This window comes from Salmo salar, chromosome 03 (genome assembly GCF_965601325.2).
Source record: "Salmo salar chromosome 03, fSalSal1, whole genome shotgun sequence".
Classification (NCBI taxonomy): Eukaryota; Metazoa; Chordata; class Actinopteri; order Salmoniformes; family Salmonidae; genus Salmo; species Salmo salar.
In genome coordinates, this window is record NC_138293.1 from 1,629,585 (window position 1) to 1,651,013 (window position 21,429).

Here is a 21,429-nt window from a genome sequence, read left to right on the forward strand (position 1 = left end):
ATGTAATTTTTTATCATTTCCTGTATTACCATCCAAGCTGACGTCATCGTGTGTGTTGCTGGTCGACTACCGTCGTTAACGGCTTCTTCCACTTCGCAGCACATCTCCGGATAAACGCTGTAAGTTTACCGGCTATTTATTATGAAAATTAGTATTATTTTTTTAAACAACATTCTTGTACATGTTAACATCTGTCTAGAAATATATTAATACAACTTCATGATAAAATAAAGGGACACACAAACCCGACACCACATTTGAGCTAGCTAATTTAGCTAGCACAGTTAGCCAGCAGATTACCTGAGGTAACACGCTAACCGTTGTTGGTCTGTACTTGAACGTTATTGAACAAGCTAACGCTAATAATTCACAATTACATTTGTTCAAGTGTTTGATTTCAAGTTGAATTTTGTAGTTCACGCTGCTGATGATTTACAGTCATGCTTTCCCAAATAATGTAAAAAAAAAAAATAACATATATATATATATATATATATATATATAATAATTTCGGGAATCTGTTTCATAAATGTTCATCAATTCGCAAGAGGTTGAATGTATCTCACTGGAGAAAGCGAACGAAACAGCGCCCCTCTGTCTCGGTATGTGTAGTCTATGTATCTGATGCTGTCTGGTCAGAAAGAGTATGACATTGAAGACAACCCGTAACATTAAACGCAAAGGAAGCCAGAGAGCATTTGGCCTCCCTTGATTAAAAAAAAATATATATATATAAAAGAATAGCTAAACTGAGTGAGCTCAGCTGTGAGTGGTCCTGGCACACCAAAAAAAAAGTGTCAAGGGATTTGGATGTGGACTAGGGAAACCAGTTTGGATGTGGACTAGGGAAACCAGTTTGGATGTGGACTAGGGAAACCAGTTTGGATGTGGACTAGGGAAACCAGTTTGGATGTGGACTAGGGAAACCAGTTTGGATGTGGACTAGGGAAACCAGTTTGGATTTGGACTAGGGAAACCAGTTTGGATGTGGACTAGGGAAACCAGTTTGGATGTGGACTAGGGAAACCAGTTTGGATGTGGACTAGGGAAACCAGTTTGGATGTGGACTAGGGAAACCAGTTTGGATGTGGACTACTCACAAGCTAAAACTTGAATTGTTGCATCTTGTTGTTTTTTCGTCATGTGGCTAGCTAGCTAAAAGCCCCTTCCTAAATTAGCCATGGATGGAGATGTGGGGCTGTGGTTTAAACTCATAAAAGACACACCCTTGCCATATGCCCTTGGGGGGAATCCCCGTCACCATCTTAGAGGGTGGTCCAAATGATTAGCCAAGCAAGGGGAATTTGCAACGTAAGCCCCTCAGCCCTGGTTTTTAGTAGAGTTTGTGAGTGTACAATTATGTTCACTTTGCGGCCTGAAACTCACCATAATTAAATTCGTGACGATTGTACATCCGCTAAGTAAAAAGTCAGCCAAAAATGTAAGCGTTAATATGGAGTCAACATACAAGTGGAAGTAAAAAAAAAACCCGAATGTAAATAAGTTAGAAATTGTGCTACTAATGACGGCACAAACACGTTTCATAAACGTTTGGTTTTTGTTTGGTTAGCTTTTGGAAATTGTAGAAAAAACCCCCCAAATTTTCCTTCTTTAGAAGCTCCAGCTAGGGAGAGCTGTTATTTAGCTAATTCATTTGCTAGCTATCATACTAAGTAGGCATATATTAATAATGATATATTTAATGTAAGTAGACATGCAATCATAATTGACTGTAGCGCATATAAAGCACCCACAAGCTACCTACCGGTGGCTGAAAACACAATCATCGCGGGATGAATGAGTGATGAATTTCCGTGCGAGGCGGGGGTCCATTTATAAATCGTTCCTTCCTTCCTCCCTCGCCCTGCAAGTGTATACTCGTCAGACGTCATGATACGTCATTAGAAGTGTCCACTTCATTTGAGGGCTGAGGGAATAGGGTGTGTCTTTTAAGTGTTTGGGTTACAGCCACGGATTTGTATATGCAGTTTTACTTAATTCTCTGTACTGGCCAATGATGATAACGGTGATTTCAGATCCAACCATTAATTCATACATTATGCCCCTGGCCTGAGAGGATGGCAGTTCAACATGTAGCTAGAGGTAGCATGCTAATGGTAACTAGCTAATTGTTGCCCGTGAAAGAAAGTTAGGTTAGGGAGCAAGCATATTAGACAGGTAGCTTAGGACAACAAAACTGGAAGGTTGTACTGTATGACAGAGTCATAGACCGTTTAGACAACATGAAAGATGTGGTTGGAATTGGTGTTTCTCTACAAGTAGGGTGAGTCAATGTGTTTTTTATACTTAGACACACAGAAATCACTACCATGGACTGCCACTTCATATTTACCTTCCGTTGATTGGACTAAATAGTTTTTGGTATCTTTTAGTCACTGTATCAGACTAAGCGGAGGTGATTAGATGATGAAATGGTGTGGGTTTGTCATGCAATAGAATCCAACTTATTTTTTATTTAATTCATTTTTTTACCTTTTATTTAACTAGGCAAGTCAGTTAACCTCTATGGGCTAGGTGGGACTCAACAGCCAGTGTAATCCCGTGGCGCGATATTCAAATACCTTAGAAATGCTATTACTTCAATTTCTCAAACATATCACTATTTTACACCATTTTAAAGACAAGACTCTCGTTAATCTAACCACACTGTCCGATTTCAAAAAGGCTTTACAACGAAAGAAAAACATTAGATTATGTCAGCAGAGTACCCAGCCAGAAATAATCAGACACCCATTTTTCAAGCTAGCATATAATGTCACATAAACCCAAACCACAGCTAAATGCAGCACTAACCTTTGATGATCTTCATCAGATGACAATCCTAGGACATTATGTTATACAATACATGCATGTTTTGTTCAATGAAGTTCATATTTATATCAAAAACCAGCTTTTTACATTAGCATGTGACTAGCATGTGACTAGCATTCCCACCGAACACTGCCGGTGAATTTACTAAATTACTCACGATAAACGTTCACAAAAAAAACATAACAATTATTTTAAGAATTATAGATACAGAACTCCTTTATGCACTCGCTATGTCCGATTTTAAAATAGCTTTTCGGTGAAAGCACATTTTGCAATATTCTGGGTAGATAGCACGGCCATCACAGGCTAGCTATTTTGACACCCACCAAGTGTGGTGCTCACCAAACTCCGATTTACTATTAGAAAAGTTTGATTACCTTTGCTGTCTTTGTCAGAATGCACTCCCAGGCCTTCTACTTCAATAACAAATGTTGGTTTGGTTCAAAATAATCCATAGTTATATCCAAATAGCGGCGTTTTGTTCGTGCGTTCAAGACACTATCCGATGGGTAAAGAAGGGTGACGCGCCCGACGCGTTTCGTGACAAAAAATTTCAAAATATTCCATTACCGTATTTCGAAGAATGTCAACCGCTGTTTAAAATCTATTTTTATGCAATTTTTCTCATAAAAAAGCGATAATATTCCGACCGGGAGTGGTTGTTTTCGTTCAAAGAGAGAGAAAGTAAACATGGTGTCGGCACGTGCACGAGCCTCCAGTCTCATTGTTCTCAGATCGACCACTTACAAAATGCGCTAATGTTTTTCAGCCAGGGCCTGCAAAGCCACCATTCAGCTTTCTGGCGCCTTCTGAGAGCCTATGGGAGCGTTAGAAAATGTCACGTCATGCCAGAGATCCCCTGTTTTGGTTAGAGATGATCAAGAAGGCCATGAAATGGTCAGAGAGAGTGCTTCCTGTTTGGAATCTTCTCAGGTTCTGTTAATGAGTTCTGTTATACTCACAGACACCATTCAAACAGTTTTAGAAACTTTAGGGTGTTTTCTATCCAAATCAAACAATTATATGCATATTCTAGTTACTGGGCAGGAGTAGTAACCAGATTAAATCGGGTACGTTTTTTTATCCGGCCGTGCAAATACTGCCCCCTAGCCCCAACAGGTTTTAAGAACAAATTCTTATTTTCAATGATGACCTAGGAACAGTGGGTTAACTGCCTGTTCAGGGGCAGAGCGACAGATTTGTACCTTGACAGCTCAGGGATTTGAACTTGCAACCTTTCGGTTACTAGTCCAACACTCTAACCACTAGGCTACGCTGCCGGGTTCTGCTTACAACAAAATCTGTTTCATAGTTAGTTTTGCATACTAAGTCTTGCATAGTTTTTGTTTTGGTATGTTGCGTTGAAAGTAGCTAATAGTGCTTTGATTCGATCAGAGTTACCACAATAGAGGGGAATGTTGATAGTGTTATTAAGGGGGGCCGATGTTTCTCTGCGCGGGCCGATGCTTCTCTGTGCAGCAGTACCAGGGAGCTGCGCACTCGCCACTTACATGCTGACCAGACCGGACACGTCACATGCGCGAGCGTCGCAAAATAAATTTTGAAATCCATGTTATTCAATTATTGCACCCACACTGCTCACGTGCGCCAACGAGCGTCTGCGTTGCCAAGGGCTAAAATAGAAGTCAGTTCTATTTCTGACATAGATCGCGCTGAAAGTCCTGCCTCTCCCATCTCCTCATTGGTTTATAGAAGCAGGTACCCACGTGCCATCTCATTGGTTATACCCACGTGGGTGATTGAACGACCAACTGTTGCCGGTCGTCGTGGTAATACTATGAAAGTTTAGATGCAAGTGCAAGCTAACTAGCTAAATTGCCATACATGTTTAATGCTTTTAGACCTGTCCCCAAATTAATGTCATTGGTTCAGAGTTTGTTTTGATATTTTAACCTGTGTGTCGTGATTTGCGTTTGGTGTAGCGGGACAAAATAAATGTATGCACGATGGCGCACGATGGCGCACACTCGCAGCCGGTTTGGGTTCCATGTTAGAGGGAACATTGATAGCAACACATATGTTGTAATATGGCATTATCTTCTGGATTGGCTTCCCCAATGATTTAACACACGCAAATGTTGATTTAGCAAATGACCTAGCTAGCTAGTGAGTAGCCCTAATCCCAATAGACGTCATTACATTCTCTCTTCTGTTGATTTAGCAAATGACCTAGCTAGCTAGCGAGTAGCCATAATCCCAATAGATGGTCATTACCTCTCTACTGTTGATTTAGCAAATGACCTAGCTAGCTAGCGAGTAGCCATAATCCCAATAGATGGTCATTACCTCTCTACTGTTGATTTAGCAAATGACCTAGCTAGCTAGCGAGTAGCCCTAATCCCAATAGACGTCATTACGTTCTCTCTTCTGTTGATTTAGCAAATGACCTAGCTAGCTAGCGAGTAGCCCTAATCCCAATAGACGTCATTACGTTCTCTCTTCTGTTGATTTAGCAAATGACCTAGCTAGCTAGCGAGTAGCCCTAATCCCAATAGACGTCATTACATTCTCTCTTCTGTTGATTTAGCAAATTACCTAGCTAGCTAGCGAGTAGCCATAATCCCAATAGACGTCATTACGTTCTCTCTAGTCACATCACATTTTAATTGTCACATGCTTCGTAAACAAGTGTAGACTAACATTGAAATGCTTACTTACGGGCCTTTCAAACAATGCTGAATACAATAAAAATCATATACTAATACGAGGAATAAGTATACAATGAGCAATGATAGCTTGGCTATATACACTGGGTACCAGTACCTAGTTAATGGTAGCTTGGCTATATACACTGGGTACCAGTATCTAGTTAATGGTAGCTTGGCTATATACACTGGGTACCAGTATCTAGTTAATGGTAGCTTGGCTATATACACTGGGTACCAGTACCTAGTTAATGATAGCTTGGCTATATACACGGGGTACCAGTACCTAGTTAATGATAGCTTGGCTATATACACGGGGTACCAGTACCTAGTTAATGATAGCTTGGCTATATACACGGGGTACCAGTATCTAGTTAATGGTAGCTTGGCTATATACACGGGGTACCAGTATCTAGTCAATGGTAGCTTGGCTATATACACTGGGTACCAGTATCTAGTTAATGGTAGCTTGGCTATATACAGGGAGTACCAGTACCTAGTTAATGGTAGCTTGGCTATATACACTGGGTACCAGTATCTAGTCAATGGTAGCTTGGCTATATACACTGGGTACCAGTATCTAGTCAATGGTAGCTTGGCTATATACAGGGAGTACCAGTACCTAGTTAATGATAGCTTGGCTATATACACTGGGTACCAGTATCTAGTCAATGGTAGCTTGGCTATATACAGGGAGTACCAGTATCTAGTTAATGGTAGCTTGGCTATATACAGGGAGTACCAGTATCTAGTCAATGGTAGCTTGGCTATATACAGGGAGTACCAGTACCTAGTTAATGATAGCTTGGCTATATACACTGGGTACCAGTATCTAGTCAATGGTAGCTTGGCTATATACACTGGGTACCAGTATCTAGTTAATGGTAGCTTGGCTATATACACTGGGTACCAGTATCTAGTCAATGGTAGCTTGGCTATATACAGGGAGTACCAGTACCTAGTTAATGATAGCTTGGCTATATACACGGGGTACCAGTACCTAGTTAATGATAGCTTGGCTATATACAGGGAGTACCAGTACCTAGTCAATGGTAGCTTGGCTATATACAGGGAGTACCAGTATCTAGTCAATGGTAGCTTGGCTATATACAGGGAGTACCAGTATCTAGTCAATGGTAGCTTGGCTATATACAGGGAGTACCAGTATCTAGTCAATGGTAGCTTGGCTATATACAGGGAGTACCAGTATCTAGTCAATGGTAGCTTGGCTATATACAGGGAGTACCAGTATCTAGTCAATGGTAGCTTGGCTATATACAGGGAGTACCAGTATCTAGTTAATGATAGCTTGGCTATATACACGGGGTACCAGTATCTAGTCAATGGTAGCTTGGCTATATACAGGGAGTACCAGTATCTAGTCAATGGTAGCTTGGCTATATACACGGGGTACCAGTACCTAGTTAATGGTAGCTTGGCTATATACACGGGGTACCAGTATCTAGTTAATGGTAGCTTGGCTATATACAGGGAGTACCAGTATCTAGTCAATGGTAGCTTGGCTATATACAGGGAGTACCAGTATCTAGTCAATGGTAGCTTGGCTATATACACGGGCTGCACTGTATATGTAAATAATCAGCTGTATATATGCCTACCTTTGACACATTTCCCTCTCTTTTCTCACTTTAATTTAACCCCCCCTGCAAAATAGTAGGTTTCATACATTGTAACATACAGTGCCTTCGGAAAGTATTCAGACCCCTTGACTTTTTTCTCATTTTTTTATGATACAGCCTTATTCTAAAATGGATTAAATACAAACAAATCCTCCGCAATACCCCACCATAATGACAAAGTGAAAACAGGGTTTTCGAAATGTTTGCAAATGTATTAAAAACAAATAACAGATACCTTATTTACGTAAGTATTCAGAACCTTTGCTATGAAACTCGAAATTGAGCTCAGGTGCTTCCTGTTTCCATTGATCATCCTTGAGATGTTTCTACAACTTGATTGGAGTCCAGCTTTGGTAAATTCAATTGATTGGCCATGATTTGGAAAGGCACACACCTGTCTATATAAGGTCCCACAGTTGACAGTGCATGTCAAAACCAAGCCATGAGGTCAAAGGAATAGTCTGTTGAGCTCCGAGACAGGATTGTGTCAAGGCACAGATCTGGGGAAGGGTACCAACAAGTTTCTGCAGCAATGAAGGTCCTCAAGAACACAGTGGCCTCCATCATTCTGAAATGGAAGAAGTTTGGAACCACCAAGACTCTTCCTAGCGCTGGCTGCCCGGCCAAATTGAGCAATCTGGGGAGAAGGGCCTTGGTCAGGGAGGTGACCAAGAACCCGATGGTCACTCTGACAGAGCTCCAGATTTCTGTGGAGATGGGAGAACCTTCCAGAAGGACAACCATCTCTGCAGCACTCCACCAATCAGGCCTTTATGGTAGAGTGACCAGACGGAAGCCACTTCTCAGTAAAAGGCACATGACAGCCCGCTTGGAGTTTACCAAAAGGCACCTAAAGACTCTCAGGCCATGAGAAACAAGATTCTCTGGTCTGATGAAACCAAGATTGAATTCTTTGGCCTGAATGCCAAGTGTTACGTCTGGAGGAAACCTGGCACCATCCCGCCGGTGAAGCATGGTGGTGGCATCCTTGATGAAATCCTGCTCCAGAGCCTCAGGACCTCAGACTGGGGCGAAGGTTCACCTTCCAACAGGACAACGACCCTAAGCACACCGCCAAGACAACGCAGGAGGGGCTTCGGGGCAAGTCTCTGAATGTCCTTGAGTGTCCCAGCCAGAGCCCGGACTGGAACCTGATCGAACATCTCTGGAGAGACCTGAAAATAGCTGTGCAGCGATGAACCCCAACAAACCTGACAGAGCTTGAGAGGATCTGCAGAGAAGAATTGGAGAAACTCCCCAAATACAGGTGTGCCAAGCTTGTAGCGTCATACCCAAGAAGACTCGATGCTGTAATCGCTGCCAAAGGTGCTTCAACAAAGTGCTGAGTAAAGGGTCTGAATACTTTTGTAAATGTGATATTTCTGTTTTTTATTTTTAATAAATTAGCAAATATAGCTAAACCTGTTTTAGCTTTGTCATTATGGGATATTGTTTGTAGATTGAGGGGGAAATAACTAATCAATTTTAGAATAAGGCTGTAATGTAACAAAATGTGGAAAAAATCGGAATACTTTCCAACGGCACTGTATTCAACAGTACAAATACAACATTTCCCTTTATTCAACAGTGCAAATACAACATTTCTATGTCTTTATTCAACAGTGCAAATACAACATTTCACGACTCTACCTGCAAATTTAGTGATATAAATGCGGCCTCACTTCTACATGTGACCAAATGTACAGTTTTTAAGCTCTTAAATTATTAATTTGCCACGACTGGCTCCTGCCAGCTCCTCAACCGTCACCTCAAATCGCTCTCCATTTAGGTCATGGAGGGAAGCATTTGTTGATTTGCTATGACACCCATACCTACGGAAGCCAACGAGGATCAAATTAAGAAATTAGTTTTCCTGCTGGTAGACAGAGATCCTTAATAACGGAATGAAAAAAATACATTTCTCAGATGGCGGATTTGGAATCATAATGCAGATATTGTTGATTTGATTCAAGATAAATACATGCTGACAAATTAAACCAGTAGAAATTAAATGCTTTGCATTGATGCATTACAAATGATTTCCATTTGATTTGATTCAGTCCCTCTCGTTGAAATGCCACTCATGGTACAGTAGACACATTTTACCTTTAATGACCAGTACATAGCAGTATCGATCTGGTACGAGAAGCTGTCAGCCTCAGCAGGTCAGTTCAGTATCGATCTGGTACGAGAAGGTTAGACTACATGTCATATGTTAACTCAGTGAGAAAATACCACAACAGAGAAGATTGTGACTTGGCTCAATGTTATAGGACACCTTCAGCTAAACACCTTCAGCTAAACAACCAGGTTATAGGACACCTTCAGCTAAACACCTTCAGGCTATAGGACACCTTCAGCTAAACAATCAGGCTATAGGACACCTTCAGCTAAACAATCAGGCTATAGGACACCTTCAGCTAAACACCTTCAGGCTATAGGACACCTTCAGCTAAACAATCAGGCTATAGGACACCTTCAGCTAAACAATCAGGTTATAGGACACCTTCAGCTAAACACCTTCAGGCTATAGGACACCTTCAGCTAAACAATCAGGTTATAGGACACATTCAGCTAAACACCTTCAGGCTATAGGACACCTTCAGCTAAACAATCAGGTTATAGGACACCTTCAGCTAAACACCTTCAGGCTATAGGACACCTTCAGCTAAACAATCAGGCTATAGGACACCTTCAGCTAAACAATCAGGCTATAGGACACCTTCAGCTAAACACCTTCAGGCTATAGGACACCTTCAGCTAAACAATCAGGCTATAGGACACCTTCAGCTAAACAATCAGGTTATAGGACACCTTCAGCTAAACACCTTCAGGCTATAGGACACCTTCAGCTAAACAATCAGGTTATAGGACACATTCAGCTAAACACCTTCAGGCTATAGGACACCTTCAGCTAAACAATCAGGTTATAGGACACCTTCAGCTAAACAATCAGGTTATAGGACACCTTCAGCTAAACACCTTCAGGCTATAGGACACCTTCAGCTAAACAATCAGGTTATAGGACACCTTCAGCTAAACAATCAGGTTATAGGACACCTTCAGCTAAACAATCAGGTTATAGGACACCTTCAGCTAAACAATCAGGTTATAGGACACCTTCAGCTAAACAATCAGGTTATAGGACACCTTCAGCTAAACACCTTCAGGTTATAGGACACCTTCAGCTAAACAATCAGGTTATAGGACACCTTCAGCTAAACAATCAGGTTATAGGACACCTTCAGCTAAACACCTTCAGGTTATAGGACACCTTCAGCTAAACACCTTCAGGTTATAGGACACCTTCAGCTAAACACCTTCAGGTTATAGGACACCTTCAGCTAAACAATCAGGTTATAGGACACCTTCAGCTAAACAATCAGGTTATAGGACACCTTCAGCTAAACAATCAGGTTATAGGACACCTTCAGCTAAACACCTTCAGGCTATAGGACACCTTCAGCTAAACACCTTCAGGTTATAGGACACCTTCAGCTAAACAATCAGGTTATAGGACACCTTCAGCTAAACAATCAGGTTATAGGACACCTTCAGCTAAACAACCAGGTTATAGGACACCTTCAGCTAAACAACCAGGTTATAGGACACCTTCAGCTAAACAATCAGGTTATAGAACACCTTCAGCTAAACACCTTCAGGCTATAGGACACCTTCAGCTAAACAATCAGGTTATAGGACACCTTCAGCTAAACACCTTCAGGTTATAGGACACCTTCAGCTAAATGCAACGGGCAGTAAAAAAAAAACGTAATTTTTTTGTTGTTGTTGCCACATTCATGTACTTAAATTTCACGTAAATAGCATCCGAGAAAAGCCGACATTGCGCTATAGGCAGGTGTAAGTGACTAGGCAACAGGATGCATGATAGAAAGTGGAAGTACACTATATATACAACAGTATGTGGACACCCCTTCATACACTATATATACAGCAGTATGAGGACACCCCTTCATTCACTATATATACAGCAGTATGTGGACACCCCTTCATACACTATATATACAGCAGTATGAGGACACCCCTTATACACTATATATACAGCAGTATGAGGACACCCCTTCATTCACTATATATACAGCAGTATGAGGACACCCCTTCATACACTATATATACAGCAGTATGAGGACACCCCTTCATCCACTATATATACAGCAGTATGAGGACACCCCTTCATCCACTATATATACAGCAGTATGAGGACACCCCTTCACACACTATATATACAGCAGTATGTGGACACCCCTTCACACACTATATATACAGCAGTATGTGGACACCCCTTCATACACTATATATACAGCAGTATGAGGACACCCCTTCATTCACTATATATACAGCAGTATGAGGACACCCCCTTCATTCACTATATATACAGCAGTATGAGGACACCCCTTCATACACTATATATACAGCAGTATGAGGACACCCCTTATACACTATATATACAGCAGTATGAGGACACCCCTTCATACACTATATATACAGCAGTATGAGGACACCCCTTCATTCACTATATATACAGCAGTATGAGGACACCCCTTCATACACTATATATACAGCAGTATGAGGACACCCCTTCATACACTATATATACAGCAGTATGAGGACACCCCTTCATTCACTATATATACAGCAGTATGAGGACACCCCTTCATTCACTATATATACAGCAGTATGAGGACACCCCCTTCATTCACTATATATGCAGCAGTATGAGGACACCCCTTCATTCACTATATATACAGCAGTATGAGGACACCCCTTCATACACTATATATACAGCAGTATGAGGACACCCCTTATACACTATATATACAGCAGTATGAGGACACCCCTTCATCCACTATATATACAGCAGTATGAGGACACCCCTTCACACAGTATATATACAGCAGTATGTGGACACCCCTTCACACACTATATATACAGCAGTATGAGGACACCCCTTCATACACTATATATACAGCAGTATGAGGACACCCCTTCATACACTATATATACAGCAGTATGAGGACACCCCTTCATTCACTATATATACAGCAGTATGAGGACACCCCTTCATTCACTATATATACAGCAGTATGAGGACACCCCTTCATTCACTATATATACAGCAGTATGAGGACACCCCTTCATTCACTATATATACAGCAGTATGAGGACACCCCTTCATTCACTATATATACAGCAGTATGAGGACACCCCTTCATTCACTATATATACAGCAGTATGAGGACACCCCTTCATTCACTATATATACAGCAGTATGAGGACACCCCTTCATACACTATATATACAGCAGTATGAGGACACCCCTTCATACACTATATATACAGCAGTATGAGGACACCCCTTCATACACTATATATACAGCAGTATGAGGACACCCCTTCATACACTATATATACAGCAGTATGAGGACACCCCTTCATACACTATATATACAGCAGTATGAGGACACCCCTTATACACTATATATACAGCAGTATGAGGACACCCCTTCATCCACTATATATACAGCAGTATGATGACACCCCTTCACACACTATATATACAGCAGTATGTGGACACCCCTTCATACACAATATATACAGCAGTATGAGGACACCCCTTCATACATTATATATACAGCAGTATGAGGACACCCCTTCATACACTATATATACAGCAGTATGAGGACACCCCTTCATTCACTATATATACAGCAGTATGAGGACACCCCTTCATTCACTATATATACAGCAGTATGAGGACACCCCTTCATTCACTATATATACAGCAGTATGAGGACACCCCTTCATACACTATATATACAGCAGTATGAGGACACCCCTTCATACACTATATATACAGCAGTATGAGGACACCCCTTCATACACTATATATACAGCAGTATGAGGACACCCCTTATACACTATATATACAGCAGTATGAGGACACCCCTTCATACACTATATATACAGCAGTATGAGGACACCCCTTCATACACTATATATACAGCAGTATGAGGACACCCCTTCATTCACTATATATACAGCAGTATGAGGACACCCCTTCATTCACTATATATACAGCAGTATGAGGACACCCCTTCATACACTATATATACAGCAGTATGAGGACACCCCTTATACACTATATATACAGCAGTATGAGGACACCCCTTCATACACTATATATACAGCAGTATGAGGACACCCCTTCATACACTATATATACAGCAGTATGAGGACACCCCTTCAACTTAGTGGATTCAGCTATTTCAGCCACGCCAGTTGCTGACAGGTGTATAAAATCAAGCACACCGCCATGCAATTTCCATAGACAAACATTGGCAGTAGAATGGCCCGTACTGAAGAGCTCATTGACTTTCAACGTGGCACCGTCATAGGATACCACCTTTCCAACAAGTCAGTTTGTCAAATTTCTGCCCCTGCTAGAGCTGCCCCCCGGTCAATTGAGATTGTGAAGTGGAAATGTCTTGGAGCAACAACGGCTCAGCCGCAAAGTGGTAGGCCACACAAGCTCACAGAACGGAACTTCTTGAGGACCTTACGGCCCGTGCCAAATCTTTACAGCCTCCTGAGGCTAGCTCCTTAGCGATGTGGACACCAAGGAACTGGAAGCTCTCGCTCTGCTCCACTACATCCCCGTCGACGTGAACGGGGGCGTGTTCGGCCTTCCGTTTCCTGTAGTCCACGATAAGCTCCTTTGACTTGTTGACGTTGAGGGGAAATGGTGTTTTCCTGGCAGCCACAACTGCCAGGTCTCTGACCATCTCCCTATAGGCTGTCTCGTCGTCATTGGTGATCAGGCCTACCACCGTTGATGGTGTTGGAGTCGTGAGTGAACCACGCGAGATATGGCTCAGAAAACGTGCCACAATCCAAGGATGGGAGATGGTAGTGTACTGCTAATTATCCTAAAAGGGGAAAAACTAGCAGTCATTCTAACCTAGCAGTATTTCAATCTTCTCCATTTATTAGTTAGGATAATTAGGTGTACACATACCATCCCTAGATGGAGGTACGTATTCCCAGCTATTCTCTCGCGCCGCGCTGTCCTGATCGTGATGTAATGAACGTCTTGTGGGGTTTCTGGCTAGCTATGTACTTTTACAGGGTAGTGTGTGTATGGAGGCTCTAGCTGCACTCAAAAGGAAATGCAGAAACAATCCTACTAAAAAATATATATTGTTCATTTTCATTAAGTCCCATGTAACAAGGCCAGTGAAACCAGAGCCATAGCCCTGTCTTTCCTGCCCTAAAGTGAAACCTGACATGTGAGATAGAGATACTCTAGACCAGTTCTAGAGTAAGACCTGTCTGTCTCTCCCCTCTCTCTCTCTCCTTCTATTTAACTATTTAAAATCTAAGATCACTGAAGTTCATATTTAGTTTAGAGCGATCAACACAATGTTTCGCATATTTGGAGTTTCTGTACAATGTCCAGTGTTCTGTTTCTGACACTTAATAAGGTGCTGATGGTCACTAGAATTGTATCGTTGTTTCACCCCAATGCTCAATGTTTACAGAACATTTGGTACTGTCTGATTAGGATATAGAGGGCCTGGCTGGTGTTTACAGAACATTTGGTACTGTCTGATTAGGATATAGAGAGCCTGGCTGGTGTTTACAGGACATTTGATACTGTCTGATTAGGATATAGAGGGCCTGGCTGGTGTTTACAGAACATTTGGTACTGTCTGATTAGGATATAGAGGGCCTGGCTGGTGTTTACAGAACATTTGGTACTGTCTGATTAGGATATAGAGAGCCTGTCTCAAAAAAGCCAGTTAGAATATTTTCTCTGTTTCCGTGCTGGCGGTAGCTGTTTCCGTGCTGGCGGTAGCTGTCTCCGTGCTGGCGGTAGCTGTCTCCGTGCTGGCGGTAGCTGTCTCCGTGCTGGCGGTAGCTGTCTCCGTGCTGGCGGTAGCTGTCTCCGTGCTGGCGGTAGCTGTCTCCGTGCTGGCGGTAGCTGTCTCCGTGCTGGCGGTAGCTGTTTCCGTGCTGGCGGTAGCTGTTTCCGTGCTGGCGGTAGCTGTCTCCGTGCTGGCGGTAGCTGTCTCCGTGCTGGCGGTAGCTGTCTCCGTGCTGGCGGTAGCTGTCTCCGTGCTGGCGGTAGCTGTTTCCGTGCTGGCGGTAGCTGTCTCCGTGCTGGCGGTAGCTGTCTCCGTGCTGGCGGTAGCTGTCTCCGTGCTGGCGGTAGCTGTCTCCGTGCTGGCGGTAGCTGTCTCCGTGCTGGCGGTAGCTGTCTCCGTGCTGGCGGTAGCTGTCTCCGTGCTGGCGGTAGCTGTCTCCGTGCTGGCGGTAGCTGTTTCCGTGCTGGCGGTAGCTGTCTCCGTGCTGGCGGTAGCTGTCTCCGTGCTGGCGGTAGCTGTCTCCGTGCTGGCGGTAGCTGTCTCCGTGCTGGCGGTAGCTGTTTCCGTGCTGGCGGTAGCTGTCTCCGTGCTGGCGGTAGCTGTCTCCGTGCTGGCGGTAGCTGTCTCCGTGCTGGCGGTAGCTGTCTCCGTGCTGGCGGTAGCTGTCTCCGTGCTGGCGGTAGCTGTCTCCGTGCTGGCGGTAGCTGTCTCCGTGCTGGCGGTAGCTGTCTGTTGCAACTGGTCATAAACCAGTTCCATTTTTGTTGTTGTTGACTTTATCTGTGACTTCTCTTCTGTTCACCTGGAAATTCAAACCCTTTTGTCGCTCTCCTCGATCTCTCTCTCTCTCTCTCTCTCCCCCTCTGTCTCTCTCTCCCCCTCTGTCTCTCTCTCCCCCTCTGTCTCTCTCACTCCCTCTCTCTCTCTCTCTCTCTCTCTCTCTCTCTGTCTCTGTCTCTGTCTCTCTCTCTCTCTCCCCCTCTGTCTCTCTCTCTCTCTCTGTCTCTGTCTCTCTCTCTCTCTCCCCCTCTGTCTCTCTCCCCCTCTGTCTCGCTCTCTCTCTCTCTCTCTCTCTCTCTCTCTCTCTCTCTCCTCCAGAGAGATGTTGCTGTGTGCTCTGGGGGGCCTGCTGCTGCTGTTCTCCTGCCTGGATGTGTGGTACTTCCTGCGGGGGGTGGTGGTGGTGGTGCAGGCCTGGTTCCAACCCCCGGTCTTCGACGTCCTGGCAGAGCAGTGTGTTGCTGGGAGGGTCCTACCTCATGACCTGGACTATATGGGTCACATGAATAACGCCAGATACCTGCGGGAGTGTGACTTTGCCAGGTTAGACGAACACACTTACATAGGCCTGTTTTACTGTGATACTTTACTTTAAAAAACATATATTTAAGTGTTTTGTATGTTTTTATAGAGAGAGCGGTGAAAAGCACATTACTGGTCAAAAGTTTGGACACACCTACTCATTCAAGGGTTTTTCTATATTTTTACTATTTTCTACATTGTAGATAAATATTGAAGACATCAAAACTATTGTTGTGTCTTTGGGGGTACCATTAAACTGAAGACATGTTTATCAATTAACTCCCTGTAATTATTATCACGCGATTAAACTGATTCATCGTTTAATTGTAATTAACTAGGAGATCGGGGCACCAAGGAGAATATTCAGATTACAAAGCTATAATTTTCCTAATATAACTTTCCTGTACTATAATATTATATTCTATTATAGTATAGGCCGATTATCTTCTGGTTTAAATGGTGTATTTTACTTCGAGTCCAGTCTCATTCCAAACGTCGTAAATTGTTGTATCTGCACGAACCCAGTCTTTACTAAAATCATCCATACATCAATTGTCTTAAAATCATTTATTTACTAAACTAATTAATTCACAGAAAGTATACAAACAGTAATTATCGTCACAAAGAATTGGTAGAGTAATGTGCCCTAATGGCTAACAGGCATGGCTGGTGTCTTGTAGAACAATGGGTCATAAAATGTTCAGCTGAGGAGGTACAGAGTTCATTAATATTAACAATTGACAATTGAAGGCTCACTCATTTGGGAACAATTGCAATCAATATATATTTACGCTCAGTGTGTCGTCGGGATCCTTGTTGGAGCGTCGTTCTGTGGAGAGTTTTGTCTCTCTCTCTCTCGGTTAGATTGGATCTTTCAAAGCGACATTCATTAATGTCGTTATAGAATGGATGTTTCGTTGGTCTTCGCGTTCAATGATATAATTTACTTAGCTGCAGACTAATAATTAATATCAAAGACTTGTTCTTATTCTGTCGGTATCAATAGTCTAAAAGTTAACCACGTGGTATGGTTCACTTTCAGTAGAGGAATTGGATGGTAACCTATTGGCCATCGAGTGGAGGCCTGGTCTGTTAGAAATGTAAATCAGGGTGTGTTTTATAGTGACCATAGAACAGGCTTGTCAAATGACGCCTGGTCCTGTCTGTGTCCATGGGGGCGTGCCGATGACTGAGTTAAGCTTGGTACAGAAATCCAATTCTATCACATTAACATCAGTACATAGCATCTCAATGTATTATAAAAGCTTTATCCTTATTAATACATTCTATACAACCATTATGATGCAAGTCTCAAGCTGAGGCTATTATATAAACAGTTTTATGGTAATATGGCTATATTGTCTCTTCTGAGTATCACAAAATTGTACCAAGCGGACCAGTTCGTAGCTGGATTCTTCACCAATCTTCCATACCTTCTCCAGAACACAAATGTCGCTTGGCTCCCCAATTCTGTGAGTTGGAAGAATTTCCTGTGTCTCTCTATGGGCCATGTGGCCAGAGACTCTCCTGGAATTTTACCACTCCTTCACACAGGGACTGGGTGGGGGAAGGTAGGTTGGGGGATGGTGCAAAGGGGGGGAGGGGGTCAACTGTCCTCCCTGTACTCAAAGAGGCCAACGTCATGACACTATGAAATAACACACATGGAATCATGTAGTAACCAAAAAAAGTGTTAAACAAATCAAAATATTTTATTCTTCAAAGTAGCCATCCTTTGTCTTGATGACAGCTTTACACACTCTTGGCATTCTCTCAACCAGCGTCATGAGGAATGCTTTTCCAACAGTCTTGAAGGAGTTCCCACATATGCTGAGCACTTGTTGGCTGCTTTTCCATCACTCTGTGGTGAAGGAACTCATCCCAAACCATCTCAATTGGGTTGAGGTCAAGTGATTTGTAGAGGCCAGGTCATCTGATGCGGCACTCCATCACTCTCCTTTTTGCTCAAATAGCCCTTCAACAACAACACCATTCTGTATACCTCTGGCCCTTCTTTGCACACTGTGTTAACAAACCTCCAAACTAGCTTCAATGCCATACAACACTCCTTCCGTGGTCTCCAACTGCTCTTAAACGCAAGTAAAACTAAATGCATGCTCTTCAACCGATCGCTGCCCACCCGGCTAGCATCACTACTCGACGGTTCTGACTTAGAATATGTGGACAACTACAAATACCTAGGTGTCTGGTTAGACTGTAAACTCTCCTTCCAGACTCACATTAAGCATCTCCAATCCAAAATTAAATCTAGAATCGGCTTCCTATTTCGCAACAAAGCCTCCTTCACTCATGCAGCCAAACATACCCTCGTAAAACTGACTATCCTACCGATCCTCGACTTGACGATGTCATTTACAAAATAGCCTCCAACACTCTACTCAGCAAATTGGATGCAGTCTATCACAGTGCCATCCGTTTTGTCACCAATGCCCCTTATACTACCCACAACTGTGACCTGTATGCTCTCGTTGGCTTCTCTTCGCTACATATTTGTTGCCAAACCCACTGGCTCCAGGTCATCTATAAGGCTTTGCTAGGTAAAGCTCTGCCTTATCTCAGCTCACTGGTCACTATAGCAACACCCACCTATAGCACGCGCTCCAGCAGGTATATCTCACTGGTCTTCCCCAAAGCCAACACCTCTTTGGCCGCCTTTCCTTCCAGTTCTCTGCTGCCAGTGACTGGAACGAATTTCAAAAATCGCTGAAGCTGGAGACTCATATCTCCCTCACTAACTTTAAACATCAGCTATCTGAACAGCTAACCGATCACTGCAGCTGTACATAGCCCATCTGTAAATAGCCCACCCAATCTACCTACCTCATCCCCATATTGTTTATATTAACTTTGCTGCTCTTTTGCACCCCAGTATTTCTACTTGCACATCATCACCTGCTCATCTATCACTCCAGTGTTAATCTGCTAAATTGTAATTACTTTGTTACTCATGGCCTATTTATTGCCTTACCTCCCTAATCTTACCTCATTTGCTCACACTGTATATAGACTTTTCTATTGTGTTATTGACTGTACATTTGTTCATGTGTAACTCTGTTGTTTTTTGTCGCACTGCTTTGCTTTATCTTGGTCAGGTCGCAGTTGTAAATGAGAACTTGTTCTCAAATAGCCTACCTGGTTAAATAAAGGACTTGTTCTCAACTAGCCTACCTGGTTAAATAAAGGACTTGTTCTCAACTAGCCTACCTGGTTAAATAAAGGACTTGTTCTCAACTAGCCTAGCTGGTTAAATAAAGGACTTGTTCTCAACTAGCCTAGCTGGTTCAATAAAGGACTTGTTCTCAACTAGCCTACCTGGTTAAATAAAGGACTTGTTCTCAACTAGCCTACCTGGTTAAATAAAGGACTTGTTCTCAACTAGCCTAGCTGGTTAAATAAAGGACTTGTTCTCAACTAGCCTAGCTGGTTAAATAAAGGACTTGTTCTCAACTAGCCTAGCTGGTTCAATAAAGGACTTGTTCTCAACTAGCCTAGCTGGTTAAATAAAGGACTTGTTCTCAACTAGCCTAGCTGGTTAAATAAAGGACTTGTTCTCAACTAGCCTAGCTGGTTCAATAAAGGACTTGTTCTCAACTAGCCTAGCTGGTTAAATAAAGGACTTGTTCTCAACTAGCCTAGCTGGTTCAATAAAGGACTTGTTCTCAACTAGCCTACCTGGTTAAATAAAGGACTTGTTCTCAACTAGCCTAGCTGGTTAAATAAAGGACTTGTTCTCAACTAGCCTAGCTGGTTCAATAAAGGACTTGTTCTCAACTAGCCTAGCTGGTTAAATAAAGGACTTGTTCTCAACTAGCCTAGCTGGTTAAATAAAGGACTTGTTCTCAACTAGCCTAGCTGGTTCAATAAAGGACTTGTTCTCAACTAGCCTAGCTGGTTAAATAAAGGACTTGTTCTCAACTAGCCTAGCTGGTTCAATAAAGGACTTGTTCTCAACTAGCCTAGCTGGTTAAATAAAGGACTTGTTCTCAACTAGCCTAGCTGGTTAAATAAAGGACTTGTTCTCAACTAGCCTAGCTGGTTCAATAAAGGACTTGTTCTCAACTAGCCTAGCTGGTTAAATAAAGGACTTGTTCTCAACTAGCCTAGCTGGTTAAATAAAGGACTTGTTCTCAACTAGCCTAGCTGGTTAAATAAAGGACTTGTTCTCAACTAGCCTAGCTGGTTAAATAAAGGACTTGTTCTCAACTAGCCTAGCTGGTTAAATAAAGGACTTGTTCTCAACTAGCCTAGCTGGTTAAATAAAGGACTTGTTCTCAACTAGCCTAGCTGGTTAAATAAAGGACTTGTTCTCAACTAGCCTAGCTGGTTCAATAAAGGACTTGTTCTCAACTAGCCTAGCTGGTTAAATAAAGGACTTGTTCTCAACTAGCCTAGCTGGTTCAATAAAGGACTTGTTCTCAACTAGCCTAGCTGGTTAAATAAAGGACTTGTTCTCAACTAGCCTAGCTGGTTAAATAAAGGACTTGTTCTCAACTAGCCTAGCTGGTTAAATAAAGGACTTGTTCTCAACTAGCCTAGCTGGTTAAATAAAGGACTTGTTCTCAACTAGCCTAGCTGGTTCAATAAAGGACTTGTTCTCAACTAGCCTAGCTGGTTAAATAAAGGACTTGTTCTCAACTAGCCTAGCTGGTTCAATAAAGGACTTGTTCTCAACTAGCCTAACCTGGTTAAATAAAGGACTTGTTCTCAACTAGCCTAGCTGGTTAAATAAAGGACTTGTTCTCAACTAGCCTAGCTGGTTCAATAAAGGACTTGTTCTCAACTAGCCTAACCTGGTTAAATAAAGGACTTGTTCTCAACTAGCCTAGCTGGTTAAATAAAGGACTTGTTCTCAACTAGCCTAACCTGGTTAAATAAAGGTTAAATAAAAACAATGGGACAGGGGGTTACTTCATACGAAAGTACAAAATGTGTGCTGAATTAAATAAAGGTGAAATAAATAATAAATAAAATGAATAGTAGTGGTTTCTTTGCAGCAATTCGACCATGAAGGCCTGATTCACACAGTCTCCTCTGAACTGGGATAAGGCCTGATTCACACAGTCTCCTCTGAACTGGGATAAGG

At 42.5% G+C, this 21,429-nt stretch overlaps 1 protein-coding gene across 3 annotated transcripts in view; it reads left to right on the plus strand.

Moving 5' to 3' along the window:
• Positions 1–21,429, plus strand: part of LOC123741589 (protein THEM6) — a 29,584-nt gene continuing 8,155 nt past the window's right edge. For all 3 annotated transcript variants that reach the window (XM_082973164.1, XM_045714370.2, XM_082973165.1), the window contains exons 1-2: positions 1–119; positions 16,122–16,346. In XM_082973164.1, coding sequence (XP_082829290.1) covers positions 16,126–16,346 — 221 coding nt within the window. In that variant the 5' untranslated portion in view covers positions 1–119; positions 16,122–16,125. The remainder of the gene's footprint in view (positions 120–16,121; positions 16,347–21,429) is intronic.